At 36.8% G+C, this 21,418-nt stretch overlaps 1 protein-coding gene across 3 annotated transcripts in view; it reads left to right on the top strand.

Moving 5' to 3' along the window:
- Positions 1–21,418, top strand: part of myof (myoferlin) — a 34,814-nt gene that overhangs the window by 6,998 nt on the left and 6,398 nt on the right. For 2 of the 3 annotated variants that reach the window (XM_079596339.1, XM_079596338.1), the window contains 35 exons: positions 28–136; positions 1,252–1,336; positions 1,605–1,732; positions 1,822–1,950; positions 2,855–2,917; positions 3,000–3,050; positions 3,126–3,156; positions 3,242–3,357; positions 3,830–3,956; positions 4,886–4,989; positions 5,066–5,134; positions 5,232–5,275; positions 5,593–5,675; positions 7,047–7,171; positions 7,289–7,402; positions 7,486–7,663; positions 7,751–7,875; positions 8,842–8,951; positions 9,099–9,291; positions 10,191–10,346; positions 10,449–10,580; positions 10,669–10,832; positions 12,566–12,680; positions 12,839–12,941; positions 14,896–15,035; positions 15,118–15,288; positions 15,380–15,482; positions 15,577–15,654; positions 15,760–15,941; positions 16,219–16,377; positions 16,804–16,905; positions 17,154–17,315; positions 17,500–17,665; positions 18,175–18,257; positions 20,976–21,074. In XM_079596339.1, coding sequence (XP_079452465.1) covers positions 1,264–1,336; positions 1,605–1,732; positions 1,822–1,950; positions 2,855–2,917; positions 3,000–3,050; positions 3,126–3,156; positions 3,242–3,357; positions 3,830–3,956; positions 4,886–4,989; positions 5,066–5,134; positions 5,232–5,275; positions 5,593–5,675; positions 7,047–7,171; positions 7,289–7,402; positions 7,486–7,663; positions 7,751–7,875; positions 8,842–8,951; positions 9,099–9,291; positions 10,191–10,346; positions 10,449–10,580; positions 10,669–10,832; positions 12,566–12,680; positions 12,839–12,941; positions 14,896–15,035; positions 15,118–15,288; positions 15,380–15,482; positions 15,577–15,654; positions 15,760–15,941; positions 16,219–16,377; positions 16,804–16,905; positions 17,154–17,315; positions 17,500–17,665; positions 18,175–18,257; positions 20,976–21,074 — 3,978 coding nt within the window. In that variant the 5' untranslated portion in view covers positions 28–136; positions 1,252–1,263. Of the gene's footprint in view, positions 1–27; positions 137–1,251; positions 1,337–1,604; positions 1,733–1,821; positions 1,951–2,854; positions 2,918–2,999; positions 3,051–3,125; positions 3,157–3,241; positions 3,358–3,829; positions 3,957–4,885; positions 4,990–5,065; positions 5,135–5,231; positions 5,276–5,592; positions 5,676–5,823; positions 5,860–7,046; positions 7,172–7,288; positions 7,403–7,485; positions 7,664–7,750; positions 7,876–8,841; positions 8,952–9,098; positions 9,292–10,190; positions 10,347–10,448; positions 10,581–10,668; positions 10,833–12,565; positions 12,681–12,838; positions 12,942–14,895; positions 15,036–15,117; positions 15,289–15,379; positions 15,483–15,576; positions 15,655–15,759; positions 15,942–16,218; positions 16,378–16,803; positions 16,906–17,153; positions 17,316–17,499; positions 17,666–18,174; positions 18,258–20,975; positions 21,075–21,418 lie in introns of all 3 variants that reach the window. The other variant, XM_079596337.1, reaches the window with a different exon arrangement.

Here is a 21,418-nt window from a genome sequence, read left to right as displayed (position 1 = left end):
TTGTTCAATTATCTTTGTTTGTTTTAGGTTGATTGGATCTGCTAAAGTCTCATTAAAAGACCTTGCCAGTAGCCAAGTTAAATCTCTCCCGGTGAAAAACTTGGCTCTAGTGGATGAAACTGGCAAGAACATAGGAGTAAGTATTTTTAAATCTTCTAAATCAACTGACACGCATGTATATTTTAAAAACATTTTCAACTACAACTTTTATTAAATACCTGAAAATACTTTCAGCTACCAAATAAGTATTATTGGGTCTCATTCACTAATAATTGCGTGGATAATTAGTATTTATATAAACAAGAGAACTTCTCACAAAACATTTTCGGCTAATTCACAACTCGTGCGTACAAATTCAGAACACGTGCGTACAACAAACCCAAACTATGTCCATTTAAGGACTTTTCACACACCCTTACCCTCATTACTCTCAACAAACACAACGCTCTGTAAAGTCACATTCTAGCCTGAGAACACGTGTAGCAAGATCCTCGAGCAATGCCAATTGTGCCATCCTCAAAACCAGTTCAAACAAAACAAACCCATTTAATACATGCCCAGATTACAGACTTCTGATTGGCCAGCTGTATACACGTGTATCTGTGTCTTTATTCAGAGCAGCTCGAACTATAACACGCCTTTTTTTTTTACTTTTACTATGTGTGTATGTGAGATATATATATATATATATATATATATATATATATATATATATATATATAGCGCACACACACACACACACACACACACACACACACACACACACACACATATATATAATATATATATATATATATATAGCACACACACACACACACACATATATATATATATATATATATATATATATGTGTGTGTATATGTACATGATGGAATATATTTAAGATCTATATCGAAGTATTACATTTCATCTAGGCCACCAAGTGTATGTGAATTTTGTGTACGAGTGGTTTGAATTTAGAATAAATTTTAGAATGAAAATTATTGATGAATCATGATTTGTTCGTGAAAACATTTGTATGCTTATTTACAACGACTTTATTGGCTTAATTGACTAGTTGATTTTAATTAGGTCGTCACCTGTATTAAACCTGAGAGGCGTATTTAAACAGCGATTAAAAACAATTACATTCTAATGTAGTTTTGTGATGATAGCATCACTGTCAATATTTACACATTCGAGGCACTTTCAGTATTTATGTAGTCTATTTGACACATTATTATGAGATAATTAGCTAGATCCTTTTGTAGGGGACCATCAGCATGATGATTGGCTATGAGCCACCTGCCGGTGCCATGACAAATCAACTAGATGGCAGCATGGGCGGAAACACAGGTTAGCTGAGTGTGTGGCTCAGTGCTTTTCTGTTTGACCTTGTAATGGAGTGTTCTACAGATGACATGCTTGATGGTGTGTGAAATTGTGTAAAAATGCATTTTCAGATACTTTATAGTTATGTCGATTGCAGGAATGCGTGAAGATCATTTTGTGAAAGGCTTTAGCTTTGAATATGTATATTGCATGTTTGCCATGTTGCGTATGTTTGACTGACCCATGACGTGCTGCTTTATGTATTTTTTCTTTGTGGATGTGCACTGATCAGCTGGGGGTGAAGAGGGTGACGTCACTGATTCTGGGGTACCGGGTGCGGTCACATCCCCTGGTGAGCCAGGCCAGAAACTTCGGACAAGGAAACGTCATAATTTGGCCAACAAACCTCAGGATTTTCAGGTACAGCAGCGTCCTGTAGCAATATGATGTCTCTTCCATTTTAAATGCTGACTGCATATGCTTCATTAGTCATGTTATTTTTCTCAAAGATCCGTGTGCGGGTGATTGAGGGACGTCAGTTGCCTGGAAATAACATCAAACCTGTGGTCAAAGTGTATGTGTGTGGAGAAACACACAGAACTAGGATCAGGAAAGGAAATAACCCATACTTTGATGAGGTACATGATTGATATTACAGATCTTTTTGTATTATTTATTTATTTAAAACGGCAACAATTATTTATTTGTTTATTAAAAAAAAAATATATATATATATATATATATATATATATATATATATATATATTAAGTACACAATTCTATTCATGTTCTATATTCTAGTCTTGCTAATTGCTAATTTTCACCGGACGAAAAAACTTCATATTTGGGTGACCTGTTCTTTAAGGCTACATTCACACTGCAAGCCTTAGTGCTCAATTCTGATTTATTGCTCCGATATATATATATATATATATATATATATATATATATATATTGTTTGGCTGTTCTCATTATTTATTTTTTTAAAATGTTCAATATCAGATTCAAGTGTGACCTGATCACAGTCCCAAACTGACCCCAAAAGAACAATAACAAGACACTGTCATACGGACGTAAACATAGAGGACACTGAAATGAGTGCTTAAGCATTCGTTTATAAGCTGATGTACTCCTGAAGCACGTGAATTCATGTGCAGGCGATAGGGAGGATGAAGACAAGGATGAGGAGAAACCGAGCAAAGTATTTCTAGGCATATTTATTTAGTTTTCCTTCAAGTTTTGCTTGTATAGAGCTTTCACCGTGAAACATCTGAACCATACCGGATTTAGTACCACACATGGAAGTGGTCTAAATCAGAATCAAATAAATCAGATTTTATGATTTGTGCTGTTCACATTAAAAACATGAGCATATAAGCAAAAACATCAGATTTGAGTCACTTTTGTCTGATTGGATGTAGCCTTATAGTAGACTATTCCTGATTATTTGAAGAGCCATTATTCTAAAGAGAAAATTCTAAATAACATTCTGATTATTCTAAATAGAATGTCACTAAATATTGTATGCGTCCCTCTTTCCAGATATTCTTTTTCAATGTCAACATGTTGCCCTCTGAACTGTTTGATGAGATCGTAAGCTTCCGGGTAAGAAAAAAAGCTTTTTTTGTGACCAGTTTTCCTCTTTCTTTCTTATCGGTGATGTTGTTGTTTTCCTTCTTTTTTGCAGGTGTATAACTCCTCTTCTTTTAGATCAGACTGTCTCATGGGTGAATTCAAGGTAATTGTGCTTTTATTATACTAGACGCGCAATGAACTTCAAGATGATCTTATGAATGAATTTCTCTTTTTGTAGCTTGATATTGGCTACATCTATGATGAACCAGGTAATTATCCGATACTCACAAAATATTCATTACATTTTATCTGTAGTTGAACGGATCATTAAAGGTTTGTTTTTTTAAACCCCAGCTCACTGTGTCATGAAGAAATGGGTTCTCCTAATTGACCCAGATGACTCGAGCTCAGGAGCGAAGGGTTATATCAAAGTCAGCATGTTTGTGGTGGGAACAGGAGATGAACCGCCGGTACGTCCCCTGAAGATCATTTATATTGGCATCTGTGCTCTGTATATATACACTGTTGCAGAACCTGATTTCACAAAGTACAACATGTCCCTGGATCAAGATCTTTTTAATCCGGGAACAACATTCCAATCAAACAATCAGATTTGAGGGACAAGTTTACAGTTTGTCAAGTTTAGGCTTACAACGAGAGTTGGGTGCTGCTTCTACATCAGTGTTATTCACCCATCATTTCCCTCTGATTTAAAGGGATAACTTACTGGTAGTGTTATGTTGAGGGGTAGGGATATAGTTGGGATTAGATTTTCAGACAGTAATGTTGTTCCAAGATAAACACAATATGTTGACCCAGGAACATGTCTAACTAAAATATGCAATAGTGCATGAGAAGACTTAATAAACCGCTAAAAGACTGCTTTCTGCTTTCTTTACAAGCTGTATAACCTGGTCTTTTTTGTTAATGTTTATTTGACAGGTGGAAAGGAAGGAGGAGGACAGTGATAAAGATGATGTGGAGAGTAACTTGCTGCTGCCCGCTGGCGTCGCTCTCCGATGGGTTACACTTAAACTCAAAGTGTTTCGGGCTGAGGACGTCCCCCAGAGTATGCCAGTTATTCCTTATGCATTTGTTCTCTGAAGTAGCACATCAGACAATCTTCTTTGGTTGATATGATTTGGATTCAATTGTTTGGCCAGGAAAGGGCACATTGAGTCACTTTCTGATCCCTCAAGGTGGTATCAGTAGCTTACACGAAACCGTTCCCTGCCATTAACTGTTGAGTCACTGGGACTGTTAACACGTGCACAGTGTTCCCTGATTCTCGTCTGTCAGTTAAGCTAATGCCTGGGAAAAGAATCGGAGAAAGCTGGTTATTTTATTTTGTTCTTATGACCAATCATACAGAATGTTTTTGTTTAAAAATGGTTATGTAGCTTAAGTATACTAGTTAAGTGTGTGTGGCTTAACTAGTAGATAAACCCCTGTTTTCACAGACATTTTTTTTAAATGAAAGCAACTTGCACTGACATATCAGTGCCATTGTTTTGTCTCGAGATGTACAGTTCACCAGTAATGTTTTTTTCTAAGGGACGCTAATAAAATCTACTTGAATATCCTAATGGAATTAAGGCCTGATCCTGGCTTAATATAAGCTCTAAACAGGGCGTTGAAAATATTTAGATGAGCTGTAGATACAATTTAGTAAAATAAGTTGTATTTAGTGTGTTGTACCAAATGTTTTTTCTTAGACTGTGAAAGAATAAACTTCACTTTAAAGTGGCGGAATTTGTAACACTGTTTGCATCTCACTACTGCTTATCAAAATACTTCAACCACATCTGCTAGCTAATTTGTAAGTCAAATTTAAATGATAAAATAAGATTAAGTACTAAGTAGTTTTCCTCAGACTGAAAGAATAAACTGCACTTTAAGCAGCAAAAGTTAGTTTACTTATTGTTAAAGTAAATCTAGTTGGAAGTATTTTGATTATTTGTAAGTAAGATGTAACATTGAAGTGCTTTTTGTTTTCAGTGGATGACTCCATCACCCAGACTTTAAAAGCAGCATTTGGGGGTCAAGAAAACAAGAAAAATCTAGTGGATCCGTTTGTTGAGGCCTGGTTTGCGGGCAAAAAGGTACAGGCCACCCAGACATGCTGTACACACATATTTCTTCTGCCTTTTGTCTGAACTACAGTTACATGTATTTCAGCTCTGTACACAAATAATTGAGAAGAATGCAAATCCAGAGTGGAACCAGCAGCTCAATCTGCAGGTCAAGGTAATTGGCTGGATTGGAAAAGATTTGTTTTTGCACTTTATTAATTTGTTAGTCCCCTGAAGTTTCTAATTGGAAACACTTTTGACTTGTTTTACAGTTCCCATCCATGTGTGAAAGAATCAAGCTGACTGTATTTGACTGGTGAGCATAAGCGTGGTGGTGGTAAAGTTGTATGGCCACAGTGGATATGGACATTTTAAATCTGTGTTAAGAGAATCCCCTGTGTTAGTCTTGGAATGTGAGCTGGGAGTCAAAGTTTGGTCAGTGTTTTGCGCTGGGAGGACACAGGCAGGCAGTATGAGTCATAGCAGGACTGTCCCACCCTCTCCCACAATGCATTCCTCCCCATAAACCAGACTACAGCTGCTTGGGGAACAGTGGAAAAACTGATAACTCCCCTAGCTGGACTGATTCAATGACACACTGGAACATTTAAGCTGACTCCCCCTCTTTCTCAGGGATCGCATCTCTGGAAATGATGCCATAGGCACCACGTATTTGGATCTGTCCAAAATAGCATCCTCTGGTGGTGAAGTTGAAGGTATAAAATACAGAATACACTATTTTCATGTCAACTCTTTATTTTTTATTTTATTTAAAGGGGTCATGTCCTGAACTTGAGTTCTGTACTATGAAATTCAAAACTTAAATATTATTTTATTTATCTTTATTTGTTTTCTTTGTGATAGAGGATTATCCAGGAGATGAATTTTCAGCAAATAAAGGTTGAATATTTGTGCTGATTCCAGATCTGCAATCCCTTGTCCAAACACACAATTTAGGCCTTCTAGTTATTCTATCAATTCTAGTTAACATGCAGTTCTTTTCTTGTAAGTTTTTTTTATTTTTATTAATCGGGTTATTCTCTCAAACTAACTATTCATATTCGTATTGGTCTGAAAGGATGTGGTACCCAAGGGGTTGCAGTTAATTTGCACATTATAAATGCCAATGCATGCTTTCGAATTCGCATTAGCACAGAGCGCTTATGCTATTTTTTTCATGTTATGCAACATGACAAAAAAGTTGAACAATGCAATTTACTATAACCTTAATCACCTAAATAAAATGGCATGGCATAATTAATCATCTGACTTGCATAAGTTTGGAATATCTTTTTTTTTTTTGTCTTATGCTTACAAGGCTGCATTTATTTGATCCAAAAATATAGAAAAAAAAAAGATATTTAATTTAAAATAACTGTTTACTATTTTAAAATGTTTAGTTTAATCCTTTGGCAACGCTGATTTTTCTTCAGTGTCACATTGTTAAACTGTTTTGATGCTTTTTTTTGGTGGAAACTGTTATACACTACAACTCAAAGGTTAATATACAGTAGTCAACATTTGAAGTGGATCCAGAAAGTTAATCAAAGTTGTCCTAAGATAAGAATGGGTATTGTTCCAAATATATATAACTTTAATGAAAGGTTTTGATCCACTTCAAATGTTGACTACTGTATTTTTGTTCAGCAAGGATTCAGCTTATCCATCACAGGAATAAATTACATTAAAAAAAAAAATTGAAATAAAAAAAAACTAAAAATAATACTTTTACTAAAAAAAAATATTAAAAAAAATGCAGCCTTTGTAAGAGATGCTTATTTATTCCAAACTTGACAGGTAGTGTACAACTTATTGTGAAAATATTTCAGTTGTGAATAATCATATTGTGCTGAATCATCACTAACATTGTTTATCCATGTAGTTGAAATCACAGCATGAATTTAATAAATTATTATTATAATAATTTCATTAATTGTGGGTTTCTGTACATTTAAAATGATTAGTTATAATTCATGACACTAATTTAAAGAGCTCTGCTTTTGAGATGCTTTAACAAATCGTACTAATCTAACTACTAACTAATATCATGCCACTGGAAACTTTTAATTGAATGTGTTTTTCCACAGGAGAGACTGGGGAATCTGAGATGGGCTTCCTGCCTACTTTTGGGCCTTGCTATATGTGTCTGTATGGCAGTCAGAGAGAGTTCTCAGGCTTACCTGACCCATATGACGACCTTAATTTAGGAAAGGCAAGTGCAGATGATTCCTTTTATGTTTCCATTCCCAAGTAATTAGAATTTGCAGCAAAAATGTTTTCAGTTAAAAAATGCATTCAAATACGCTGAAGGATTTGTGAACCTTCGCAGGGTGAAGGGGCGGCTTATCGAGGGAGAGTTCTTGTTGAACTCTCTACTAAACTTGATGGAAAGCCTGACAAGTCTGTGGAAGAAATATCAAGCGATGATATCTTGGTTGTTCAGGTGTGGCTCTTTGTTGAGTTTCCTTACAGAGTAGTTTTTCACTTGAAGCCTATACTTACAGCTTTGTTCTTTTGTTTGCATAGAAATACCAGCGCAGAAGGAAGTATTGTTTGTGTGCAGTGTTTCATAGTGCGACCATGATCCAAGAACCGGGGGAGCCCATTCAGTTTGAAGTTAGCATCGGGAACTATGGCAACAAGATGGACCAAACGTGCAAACCTCTGGCTTCGACCACACAGTACAGCTGTGCTGTTTTTGATGGTGATGCACAGTTGGAAGTATTTGGTGTTTGTAAAAATAGGATGTGAGGTATTGATTTTATTAAAAAAATGTCTTTGGTTCTTCCAGGTAATAATTACTACTACCTGCCATGGGGCGACACTAAGCCTGTGATTTCCATTACATCCTTTTGGGAGGATATCAGTCACCGGTTAGACTCACTGAACATCATTCTGTATATATCTAACCATTTGGTAAGTGAATGTTTTGTATGACATTGAATTTAGGAGTGTGCAATTATAACGATTTTAGATCTTGAACGTTTAAAATGTCTCACAACTGCTTTTGAGAGAGATTGTAGCATCATGTGCACTTCAGTGCACATTCTATTCTCAGTTGCAGTTACAACGCGACGTACCTTCACATCACATGTTTAGCAACGCAACAGTAGGGTTACGCGCACGTGACATTGCAGTTCTTCGCAATAACTAAAGTTTATTATTTGCATGCATTTTAAAGCCTTGCCAGTTAAACATTTTATTCGCACACTGTTCTGACCAAGTGGCAACCTTCCTGTCTCTCTTGAAACCAACACGGAAGTGACTTAAACTGCTATTCATCGACTGGCCGCTAGAGACGGTCTCCAAAAGAGTCAATCCATATATCCCCCATGTAAAAATGCCCAACTTTACAGCAGTTTTTTTTTTTTTTACAGCCTGGTGCAAAAAGTGGTTTTGGTCTATATAGCTAATTTTGCCCTTCATGACAACTGTGAGGGGGGTGAATTTTTTTATAACTCGTCAGTTTAAATTATATTAAGCATTAAAGTTCTGCATAATTAAGGGCGTGGCCACTTGAGTGACAGGTGGATTGCCGCTGCTGTCACTACTAGCCATTTGTCTGCTGTTAGCTGCCACGTCACCTCAGCTAATCCCTCCTCTTTCTTTGCCCATTTTCGTTTATCCGAGAGTGACGCGCAGTGGCTGCCAAGCTGGCGACGGCCGGCTCCGCCCACTTTGTGCTTTAAACATGCTCTTCAGAAACCTTCGGGTGACATCACGGACACAATGTCCATATTGTTTTACAGTCTATGGTTCTGACATGCACTTGTCAGAGCATACGAGACTTCTTGCCGACCCCAAACTTTTAGTGTGTGTGTCTGATGCTCAAAGAATGAATTATATGCTCTTTCTCACTCAAACTTTTTAATACTTTTGCAGCAAACAAACCTCAGTATGTTAAAGTCTGCAGTACTGTCCAAAGCTACAGATGCAAGACTAGTAGAAATCTGGCTGAAGCTCATCAATCAGTTAATGGAAGATATCACCAGGTAATGTCCAATTTAGATCCACAGTCATTAAGATGTAACTACATGCATTGTTGAATGTTGTCAGTTGAAATATGGGAGATTTTCAAATAGAAAATGTTTTATTTGTGTCATGCATGTTTTAACTAATACAAACTACTGTGTGCTCAGTTTCAAAATTCCTGACCTGGAGGGGAAGCCCAATCTCACAACCCTGGATATTCAGATAAAGAAGTTGCGGGACAGTGCTCTGGAGAACATCATGGAAGGGGCTAAACGCTTGTTTGAGGAGGCCACAGATGTTACTAAGTGCTTGAGCATCATTGAATCCTGGCTCGACAAACTCCTGCAACTTGCTGAGGAGGTATGGTTTTATTTTGTGTAGGAATGGAGCTACAATTAGAAATGCACATAGATTTTTTTAAACTAATTGGTTAATTATAGATGTATATATCAATATTAGATATTCAGTTGTGCATGCTCATTTACCATACTTAATTTAACAGTATTCATTTAGCTGTTTATGCTGTATATTAATGTTTTGGCTAAATGCACTTGTAGCATTTAAAATTATGATTGTATTTGTTTAGACAAATTAGTATAGAATTTTTATGAATCTGCTGTTTTTCAGAATGAATAAATAGGAAAATAATTAGCGGCTTGTTATCGAACATAATTTTAATATTGATGCATCCTTAAATAACAAAAAAAAATCAACCCATTGCTCTTAATTATACTTTACTTCACCAGTGCATGGTTAGCCTCTCATAGCCAAACTTTTCACTTAAGAACTAAGAAACATGACCAAAGACTGACAATATTAGACCAGCGAAAAGAAAATGCTCAAATAATTGCATAGCAGTATCTGGCTACGAGCAGAATGCGACTTTCTGTCCATCTAAAATGTACTGATTATTTCACAGAAATAATACACAAACAAAATATGTGTTACATATTGTTTTCTATCAAATTAACATGCCCATATGAGAGACAAACAAAACTCTTTTAAAGATGCTACAAACCTGAAAAACATTTTCTACTAGTAAATGCAACTCCAGGCAAACTGGTGCACTTCCAGGAAGTTGTTGAGCTGGTTTTCTGCCAATGCTTGTATTTTATTTGTACAGTGTACTTTAGACGTTAGGGACTAGCGTTAGATTAGAATTGTAATTTGGGTGCTAATTCTTGTTAATCAAACTAATAGAATCTAACTTAAATGAAATCACATTTAAACATAATTTGTATCAACATCTTTTACCAAAGCCTCAGAACAGCATGCCTGATGTGATTATCTGGATGTTGAGAGGAGAGAAGAGGGTAGCGTACGCCCGCATCCCAGCCTATCAAGTGCTGCATTCATCCTACTGTGAGCAGGCATGTGGCCAATACTGCGGGAAGAATCAGACCGTCTTTATGCAGGTATTGAGAGATTGTACTATGCTGCTGTTCAAACATTAGGCATAACACGTTTATACTTTGCTCTATAAAATGTTCTGTACCTCATGACTTATTTATTTACAGTATCCCATGGACAACAAAAAAGGTTTGAAGATTCCCGTCCAGATACGTGTGAACATGTGGCTTGGGCTGGCAACAGAAGAAAAGAAGTTCAATAATTATGCAGAGGGGATGTTCAATGTATTTGCAGAACTGGTAAAGATTGTTTAGTTTTTTTGCTTGGAGGTCTGGAGAGATGCAGTCATTAGTTTTGAGCTAATGATGTCAATTGTTTCATTTACAGTATGAGAACCAGGCTCAGGTTTTGGGAAAATGGGGCACCACCGGTCTGCTAAGTCGCAGCAAGTTCTCTGATGTCACAGGCAAAGTTAAGCTGAAGCAGGAGTACTTCATGCCCCCTGTTGGCTGGGAGTGGGAAGGGGATTGGCGTGTTGAACCAGAGAAAACGTAAGTTGTCCCCCACCCTCAACACAAACATTAAGAAATAGTTAGCAAATTATAATTTGATGCTTCCATGTACTTTAACTATTGCTCATAATTAGGGGTAGACATTTGAACAAACTAGTAACTAGTGTTGTCAAAAATATTGATATTTTTCGATGCGTATCTGAAACTGTTCCAATACACCTTTTCTGCAGTATCGATATGCTGGTACCAGCTGTGTGTTCTCTCTCTTCTCTCTGACGGCAAAGTGACACACACCCGCCTTCTCTCACTCACTTGTCTCATTTGCTCCGGTTGAATAGTTTGTGTATTGCTCATAATTTTACAAATTCCAAACCAAAAGCGCACGCACCACGGATATATATGAGTGGCGCACACATAAAGCCTCCTCTCAAACATACAAAATTTGGTCAAAATTCCTATCTTGGCAAGTATTCAGGTAAACAGTCAATTTTAGAACATAAATAGTTGAGAGAAAACGCATGTGTAACCGTATATTGGATTCGTGCATAAACTCTTAAAGAGACGGCAGCAGGTTTATTAGGCTGCTGTCAGTCATGTTAATCGAAGAGCAAAAGACAAAGAATATCAATCGCTGTTCTTGAGTGAATAACTTGTGTAACTTCAACTGTAGGGATTAATCTATATTTAAATTTTACAATGAAGACTATCCAGTGTTTTATATTTGATTACTTAAATTTTTGTAGTATTTCTTACCTTTTAATAGACCCACCTGAAAAACTTAAAGCTATTTATTGAATTTCTCTCTTTATTCTATTGCATTTATTTGTTCTTATTTTATTTCTGCCTTTTTACTTGCATCAAAAAAATGTAATATCTGTATGGCTGTTTTCACCATGGTATCGAAAATGGTATTGAATATTGATGATCGATATTTTTCAAGGTATCGTATCGAAGTTAGAAATTCCAGTATCGTGACAACACTACTAGGAACACTGAGTGTTATAAACTAAAGGCCTTTTTACATCAAAACAAATATTTTTTTATTGTAAAAAAAATTCAGTGCAATTCAGCTGCAATTAACAACTGTTCATTCGAATTATAATGTCGCATGCCGTTAATGTGACAGTTCTGCTGAAAGTTGGTAACTTTTTACAATAAGGTTCCTTTTGTTAACATTAGTTAACTATTGAAAATGTAAACAATGAAAAATGCTTCTAAAGCATTTATTAATTTTAGTTGATGTTAATTTCAGTATTTACTAATACATTGCTTAAATCAAAAGTTGGTAAATTTATTTTACCAGACCCGAGTTAACATGCACTACCAAATTTAACAAAAAATAATAAAATCTGCAACAAATGTATTTCTCATTGTTAGTCAACATTAGTTAATGCATTAATGGAAGCTTAATGTAAGTGCTTCGTGTACAATAGTATCTGGGGTAAACATTGTATTTCTGCTCTTCCATAAGTGCCACATACTGTCAGAGAGGGAATTTAAACATTCATTAAGCCCATCTGCCCTTTTTTTTTCTTTTTTTACACATCGGTCTGAAAATGCGAAAATCATGCCAAATGTTTGTGTTGGTGTGAACAAGACTTTAGTCCCAAACATTTACTCTCTAGCCTTATAGCAATGCCTGGGTAACATTTGGCCCCCCAGAACACCTAGTATCATAGTATCAAGTTTTGCATGGACAACAACCACTCATATTTCCTTCAGAAACAGTTAGTTTAGTAATTAAATTGAATTTTCCTTGGGTGGATGGGTAGTCTGCTGACTGAGGCTGATGCTGGACACACAGAGTTCGTGGATGAGGTCTATGAGAATGAGTCTCGATTCCCAGGAGGAGAATGGAAGCCTGCAGCGGAGCCTTACACTGATGTGGTAAAAGAGTCTGTCTAACTTTAGCTTCATATCAGATGTCTAATCAAGACATTCATAGATTTTTTAATTGTGAAGAGAATCTACCACACATACAGAAAAGTTTGTACTATCCCTCAAAAATCCTTCTATCCTCATTGTTATCCTTTTGGTATTTACAGAATGGAGAAAAAATTCAGGGCCCTACAGAGATTGAATGCCCACCTGGCTGGAATTGGGAGGATAACTGGACTTTTGATGGTAATCGGGCCGTCGATGAAAAAGGTAAACTTGTCTTTGCTTTTTGTTTAGAAATATTGAATTTTGTTTCCTGCCCACTGAGACGCCTTTAAAGGGGTCATGACATGTTTTTTTTAATTTTATTATTATGTTCCCTTAGGTGCAAATATAGTATTACTATAGTTTTTTTTACAAAAAACTTTTAAAATGTAGTGATTTATGACCTTTTCCCACCCCATTTCTCATCCTCTGGTTCAAACAGTCTGTTTTGGGGGTGTTTCCCCTTTAAGAGTTCAGTGTTAACGCCCACTGTTATGATTGGCTAACGTCAGTGCCTATGCATCTGCATCAATTATTAACGCCCCCAGCCAGAACCTGTGCGGATTCTGCGTATTTAAAAAGTAGTTTAAAGTTTTAAACGCATTACTTACAGTTTGCGTCGTCGTTGTTGAGCCCAGAATAGTCGGCAAGGACTTATCTTTGAGCAACAGTTTTCTGGCAAAGCCAGCATCATTTTGGGATTTGTTCTCAAAACAGTCATCCTTCAAATGTATAGAACAAACGCTTAAACTAACACTGCCGTGACTGAGACGTCCGCAAAAAATAAAGTGCATCCATTTTTCCCTGACGACTGGATCTTTCGAGGCGTATTCAAAGATGTTGTTTGTCCACAGCCAGGAACAGCACATCTGCGGCATCGTAATTTCCCTGTACACAGACCCACTCGCTGTCCGTCGACTGAACACTTGTGAGGCGCGCAGCGCGCGGGCGCGACAACGATACGAAATGAGCGTAGTTGCCTTGCGCTTAAAGCGTAGTTGTCTTGTGCTGGAGGCGGTCATATGCAAACGCTGGTACGTCACTTCGTACCGTGACGTCACTTCTTACCATGAATCCAGAACGAGCTGTATTTAGAGCTTGATTAAATAAATGATTCGTTTATAATGGGGAGGACGTCTTAAGCTATGAAACTTGCAGGACGTTATAATGGTACAAAGACCTCTTATATACTAAAAGATCAAGGCAAATTTGGTTTCTCATGTCATGACCCCTTTAAAATAATTTACTCCCAAAAAATACAATTTCCAAGAAATTCCATTTAGAATTAAAGATATAAAATTCTGTAATTTACTCAACCGCATGTCATTCCAAACCTGTATGACTGAATTTCTTCTGTGGAACACAAAATGAGAAGTTTAACTATTTTTTTTACTGTTGGTTTCCTTTCATTCCTTTCTCAGTTGCTTCTCATGTCTCTAAAATGGATTTAAAAAAAAAGTGATTTCAAGTCATGGCTTTAAGAAACAGACTGGCATTTAAAAATCCTGCCTTCCTCTATAGCTAACTTCTGCCTCTGCTGATTCTGCAGACAATGAGATTGTTTGCTCAACATCTAAATAGTCTGGCACAGTGTTTGTTGTAAACTGGTTCTGCAGTGTGCTATCGGAGTTCCTCTGAAATCCTCCACCTGCCTAGATCCGCTACAGGATTTATATATAACTATTCATGCCACTGCAGCATATCTTACATTCTTACAGCAGTTAGTTAATTATAATAAAATACATGTTCCCATATATGTATGTATGCGAAAATGCACACTGTGCGAACCAATGCCGTTAATGTCAAATCTGTCACAAAGCATCTTCCTGGCAAACATACTGTACATAATATGTGAAAATTGTGAATGCTTCATCAGAAGGGAAGATTATCAGTACATAACGAAAAATTTCAGTGTGTTCATCACACATAGCTCTCGGATGGATTCAGAAGACTTCAGAAGGAATTTAGTGCCCAAATCAAATTGACTACTTTTTAAGATGCCTTTTATGGTATGCGTTTGCCTTTTTCTGGAGCCTGGCAGCTCCTGGTTTTCTTTCAGTGTGAAAAATGTGCACAATTGAAAGTCATATAGGTTTTAAATGACAGTGACCGATTTAATTTTGATGACCTGAGAATAAAAATTCTAAGGCAGTTATATGATGTGTATTTGTGAGTTTAGGTTGGGAATATGGTGTCACCATTCCACCTGATGATAAGCCCAAATCTTGGGTGGCAGCTGAGAAGATGTACCATGTTCATCGTCGCAGAAGAATGATCCGTCCTCGCAAAAGGATTCCTGGTGTCAAAACAGCCACTGATGCAAGTGTATATTGTGCGTTTTAAAAGATTTTTTTAGATTGTGCCTTTTATAAAATGTATTTTCTAATTGTCTGACATGCAGAAGAAGGATACAGGAGATGCAGAAGGATGGGAATACTCCTCACTCATTGGTTGGAAGTTCCACAGGCAGCAGCGATCCTCTGACACGTTCCGCCGGCGGCGCTGGAGAAGGAAGATGGCACCCTCTGGTCGAGTTGGAGCCTCTGCCATTTTCAAACTGGAGGGGGCTCTGGTTAGCATCAAAGCTTCCCATTACTTATCCTAATACTATCCTACTTTTATTGCCCACATAATGAGCTTTTCACTGTTGATTTGCTTGACAGGGAGTCGACATGGAATCTAAAGTTGACGAAAAAGGCACCAACGCAGAAGCTTCAGTTCAGCAGTTCGGTGCAAACAGGCCAACTGTATCATGCACATTTGACGGTGAGTTCATTAAGGACAGAGATTCCAGAAAGACCTTTTTTCTTTTTTCTCAGAATATCCATTTTATTAACGTTAAGCCTGATTTTTCTTTCAGGACCCAATGCGTACCACTTGAGAGTCTATGTTTACCAGGCCAGAAACCTTTCTGCTCTGGACAATGACAGCTTCTCAGGTCCCATAGCAGTTTTGATATTGCTGAATTGTCTTTAAATTAGAATAATCTGGAAAAGTGCCCTGGCTTTTATTATAACTAAAATCATATTGGTTTAAATTGCAGATCCATACGTCCATGTGTCGTTCTTGCATCACAGCCAAACAACAGAGACAATCCAAGGCACCTTGAACCCGACATGGGATCAGACTCTTATATTTAAAAATGTGGAAATCTATGGTGATCCCCAGTCTCTCGCCCAGAATCCACCCAGAGTTGTTATGGAAATCTTTGACCGCGATCAAGTGGTTAGTCTGATATATTTATGCTCTCACTTTACTCCACTCAATTGACAATATCGGCTTCTCAAGGTGTCTCAGGATGCCTATTAAATTGTAAAAAAGTTCACTATTTACAACACAAAATATCTTCTTTCTTTTTTTATAATAAAAAAAATGGATCACATATAAACAGAATTTGTTGTTTTTACTGGTAAACCTGATGAATATTAGCTGTTCTATATTCTTGCCTTTTAGAATGCAAGTGCCCCCATAGTGTGAATATGCAATTTGTTCATCCTGTTAGGGTAAAGATGAAATGCTTGGCAGAAGTACATGTCTACCTTTGGTGAAGTTGACTTCAGGCGTGGATGGATCACCTAAACTCCTCTGGGAGCCTGTAATGCAGAAAAATGCTCCTGCTGGGGAGGTTCTAGTGGCTGCAGAGCTCATTTTGAAGACCAAGGTATGGTTCTTTGTGGAATTTGGGTCATTTTAACCATATTAAAGGGATAGTTCACCTAAAAATGAAAATTCTGTCATAATTTACTCACCCTTACGTTGTTCCAAACCTGTATGAGTTTCTTTCTTCTGCTGAACACAAAAGAAGATATTTTGAAGAATTTTGATTTCCAGAAAGTTGAAAGTAGCCATTGACTTCCGTAGTATTTTTTACTATGGAAGTCCATGTCTTCCATCAACTTTCTGGTGAACAACATTCTTCAAAATATTTTATTTTGTGTTCAACATAAGAAAGTCATGCAGGTTTGGAACAATGTAAGGGTGAGTAAATTATGACATAATTTTCATTTTTGGCTGAACTATCCCTTTAATGGCTGCTCTGTGGTTCAAATAAAATTCTGCATGATAATTCCTATGTTGTCTACTCTAGGGAAATGACACTGAACTTCCCCTTGCTCCTGCTAAACGAGGAGATAAGCTCTATATGGTTCCTCAAGGGGTGCGACCGGTGGTGCAGCTCACTGCCATAGAGGTCAGTTTCATCTCCACGTGTTATGTCCTTTTTGGGAGTTGTTTAAAAGGGGTCATATCATGCCAAATCTATTTCTTATTGGTTGCAATCTGAAACATCACCGCTAGATGCCGCTGAAAACTCCATACAGCACCTTTAATCTGTCGGGATAATGTACTATTAAAGCTCCAGTCCAAAAAATATAATTTATTGAATTAAAACATGCACACAAACACCAATATTTACACAATGATGTTTGATATTTGCAGGTTCTAGCATGGGGATTGCGTAACATGAAGACATATCAGCTGGCTCCAGTTACTTCACCCAGTCTGGTGGTGGAGTGTGGAGGAGAGAGAGTTCTGACAGCTGTCATCAAGAACATGAAGAAGTGCCCTAATTTCCAAGGAAATGTCCTCTTTTTAAAAGTGGTGAGCATCCATCTCTACCTGTTGAGAAAAGGCATAGTAATTCTTTCAAGTAAATGCTCCTTGCTTTGATATTTTGCAGTCTAATGCAATGACATTCAATAACATTTGAATGTGGTTTAATTTTCCAAATGCTTTTTTGAGCCCATAGACCATATGCGATCAGCATCTTGTTTTGTATCTTTAGCTTCTACCCAAAGAAGAGATGTATGCTCCCCCTATAGTGCTGAAAATCATCGACCACAGACCCTTCGGAAGGAAACCTGTGGTTGGTCAGTGCACGATAAGTTCCCTGGAAGAGTTTCGATGTGACCCTAATGCCACAGTAGCTGAAGTTGCCATGTCTTCAAAAAGTATGTACCCTTCAAACTTTTCTGTTTACTGATTTATCTTTCTTTTCTTTTTCTTAAGTAATTACATTGTATAAGGTGACATTGTATTTATATTCTTATAACATTCTGTGATTTAGGTCACCTTTTAACAGTAACTTTTAATCTTTGGCAATTAATTCAGTCCAAACTTCATTCAAACTTTATTTCTTAGGCAGGTATCTTCTGCCTTAGGTCTGATATATATATATATATATATATATATATATATATATATATATATATATATATATATATATATATATATATATATATATATATATATAGTTAAGTTAATATTTTTGTAATTGCATGCTGTGTGATTTGAATGTATTTATTTTATTTGCATACTGATTTGTAATGGATGTCTCTCCAAAAGTCGCCTTTTCACTGCTGATTTTTGTGTACAGCCTTCAGGAAATTTGAAAGAATATTTATCAGCATTCTTACTACTTTTCTTTTTTGTCTCCTTTTTTTCTCCTCTTTTCCTGCAGTGTCTTTGATGGCAGCTGGTCCAAGAGACCTCCATGTAAACATTGATGATGGCAGACAGCATCTTCTAGAAGCTCAGGTATTGGTACCAAGTCACTTGGCTTAGTAGGTTTAGGAATTGAAAGGGTTAGTTCACCCAAAAAGAGAAATTCTGTCATTCACTCACCCGTCTCATTCCAAACGCAACTTTTTCATCTTCAGAACACAAATGAGGATCTGTTTTAATGAAATCTGAGAGCTTTCTGTCCTTCCATTGGCAGCAACGACGACAGTAACGTTCATAAAGAGATTGTAAAACTAATCCATATTAATTGAGTGGTTTAGTCCAAATTTTCTAAAGCGACACAATTGATTTATGTGCTGAACATATTTAATTTAGGCTTTTATTCACACAAACATTCATCAACTTACACATTCGATGTGGCAAACGGAAGGTCAAGGATGTTCGCTTGACGTGCAGCGTGAGAACCAATTAGATTCATTCTCATTCTTATGCAACACGTTTGAGCTTCTGCAAAAACCAATGAGGTTCGTTCTCACGCGTCAAAGGAAGTATGGTTGAGCTTCTGTTTGTTCGCTGATCAATGTTTATATGGGAATATCTGTTCATCATATAAACTGCTCGATTCTTCATATGGATTAGTTTTACAATCCTTTATGAATTTCTTGAAGCGTCAAAATGGTAGTTGCATGGACTAGCAATGGAGGGTAAGATGGCTCTCTGATTTCACAAAACAAGTTGTTTATTTGTGTTCTGAAGTTGAACGAAAGTCTGACGGGTTTGGAACCACATGAGGGTACGTAAATACTGACGTTATTTTCATTCATGGGTGAATTATCCCTTTTAGTCTCACCTTGTGAGAGAACACCCATCCACCATATTGTTCTGAATATAAGTCAATGTTTTTTTCTTAGAAACACATCTGAAAAAAACGGGGTCGTCTTATAATCATGGGGGGCCGAACATCGGTCCTGGAGGGCCACTGTCCTGCAGAGCTTTTCTCCAACCTTGATAAAACTCACCTGCCTGTAGCTTTCTAGTACCTTGATGTTCCCCTGACCTTCGGGTGTGTTTGATTAGGGTTGGAGCAAAACTCTGCAGGACTGTGGCTCTCCAGGACTGACGTTTGCCACCCCTGGTGTAGACTTTTACATGTCAATAATACTCGCAACAATAGGTGACGCCAAATATGTGTAAAGAGTGTACCACCATACGGTGTGCATTACAGTAATGGTGGTACACACATCTGTATGAATCTATTTTTAACTTTGTGAATTTCAGTATATGTATGGCATCTCAGCTGCTGTTGACAAAATGGGCACTGCTAGTCAACTTCAAGTATGTATAGTAATAAGGCACTTCAATCAAAATGCCTGAATTTTGTAATTACTGAAAATGTAAAATCAGAGTGTGTGTGTGAAGTGTGTAATTTCTGCATGGGCACTAACGGTACCAAACCGATGCTGTTGTGGTTCGAGCCAGTGTTATGGCTGGCCCGGTCAGGCTGATCACAGAACAGATTGCAATTCTGTTTGGTGCCACTAGAGGCACTGAAATTCCATTCTTCAACACCAACACTTAAAGTCCCCCTGTAGTCAATTTTATCCCTTAAAACTAATTGTGGATCACCAAATGGACAAAATGTTTTTTTCCTTGAAAATTTTGTTTATTAATGCCATAAAATAGCTTGAATGTAACTCTACCCCTCTCTTCATTTAGTTTATGCGGTTCTATGAATATGTAAATTAGCTCTGTCTCCACTCACTCACACCAGCTCAGAGATCCATTCGTTGAGGATCACACGTTGACATGATTGGTTACATGTTTGTGACATAGAGAACAGGTGATTTGAAACCGTGTTTTTGAGACTGTATTTGGTTCACTGCAGTTTTAAGGAGGAAAATACTCCGCAATGGTGTTGACTGATGAATTTGCACATGGTTTGTCTTAAAGTATATTAAAAACATATAAACAACATTAAAAGCTTGATTTTCCACACAAGGGGACTTTAAGTTTACCTCATACCTCCCGCTCAGGCTGATTGTGTGAATCTTCTGTAGTTAGAAATGGGTTAAATTGAGGGAATCTCTAATCAATATGTTGTGCTCAGAATGATCAATCTCATTTCCCGTTCAGGCGATTTTGTACAGCTGACCCTTCTATACATGAAATCCTACTAAATTACATTGATGTGTGCGGTTTTTCACATTCATTTTCTCTACTGCCTTTCTGAATGCAACATTTCATTTTTTTGTCTGCATTCATATTTGCTTGTCTGCATTCAATTACCTAACTTCTAACTTATCCTATTGATTCATTTCAAATTAACTCCCTTGTGTATAACAAAGGTATTTAATAATGGAGGAAAGTATTAAATAAACTTGATCAGTGTATACATTTGTCAATTTGCTTTTTACATTTTTATTAAATTTACATTCAGCACTTGAAATGCTAGTATAAATTGTCCCTTTTTCTTATATTTGAGTAAAAAACATTTCTTTTAAATCTTGTTACACTGATAAAGTTGCAAATTAGACTGAAACCTTACATATATGTAAAAGGTTTTCCAAGCCTAATAATATTCCATTAACAAATCGTAACTTTTTTTTCTCTCTCTCTCTCTCTGTGTGTGTGTGTCTCTGTGTGCATTTCCTGGTGTTTCAACAGCGTGAGAAGGTGAGTTCTGTGACAAGTTTACACACTTTCAATTAACGTAAGTTTGATAAGTTGATGATAATTTATCATCAGATCTCTATTAGCTCTATCATGACAATGAAACTGTCCATTTTATTAACCTTACAGGAGAAAGAGACTGTTGATTGGTGGAGTAAGTTTTATGCTTCTGTTGGAGAGAGTGAGAAATGCCGCCCATACCTTGACAAAGGTTATGACACATTAGAAGTGAGTTCTGTCTAGCTCAACAATGTAGATATGAATATTTATTTAATGTTACATTTAATAAATTACTAAATATCTTTCTAGATTAAAGGTATGTTATTGCATAGGCTTTCAAAGCACCACAAAAGTTGTGCTATTCTTCTCAAGCCGTACTTTTGCTGTGTGAGGAACAGATTTTCGTTATTATATGGTAATTTAATTTGATTTCCGAAGGCGTTATTCACTGGAGATCATAACGATTTTTTTGAATGAGTTGGTCCAGTTCTCAAAACCTGGACTAATTAAGTTCACTGATTTAGTGATCTGGATGAGCGGTTAACAACTCATTGGAGAAAAAGATTTTCCGT

The sequence above is a fragment of the Phoxinus phoxinus genome, assembly GCF_949152265.1.
Source record: "Phoxinus phoxinus genome assembly, chromosome: 21".
In the NCBI taxonomy this organism is placed as follows: domain Eukaryota; kingdom Metazoa; phylum Chordata; class Actinopteri; order Cypriniformes; family Leuciscidae; genus Phoxinus; species Phoxinus phoxinus.
Note: the sequence above shows the minus strand (reverse complement) of the source record. Positions and strands in the feature narration are given on the sequence as shown.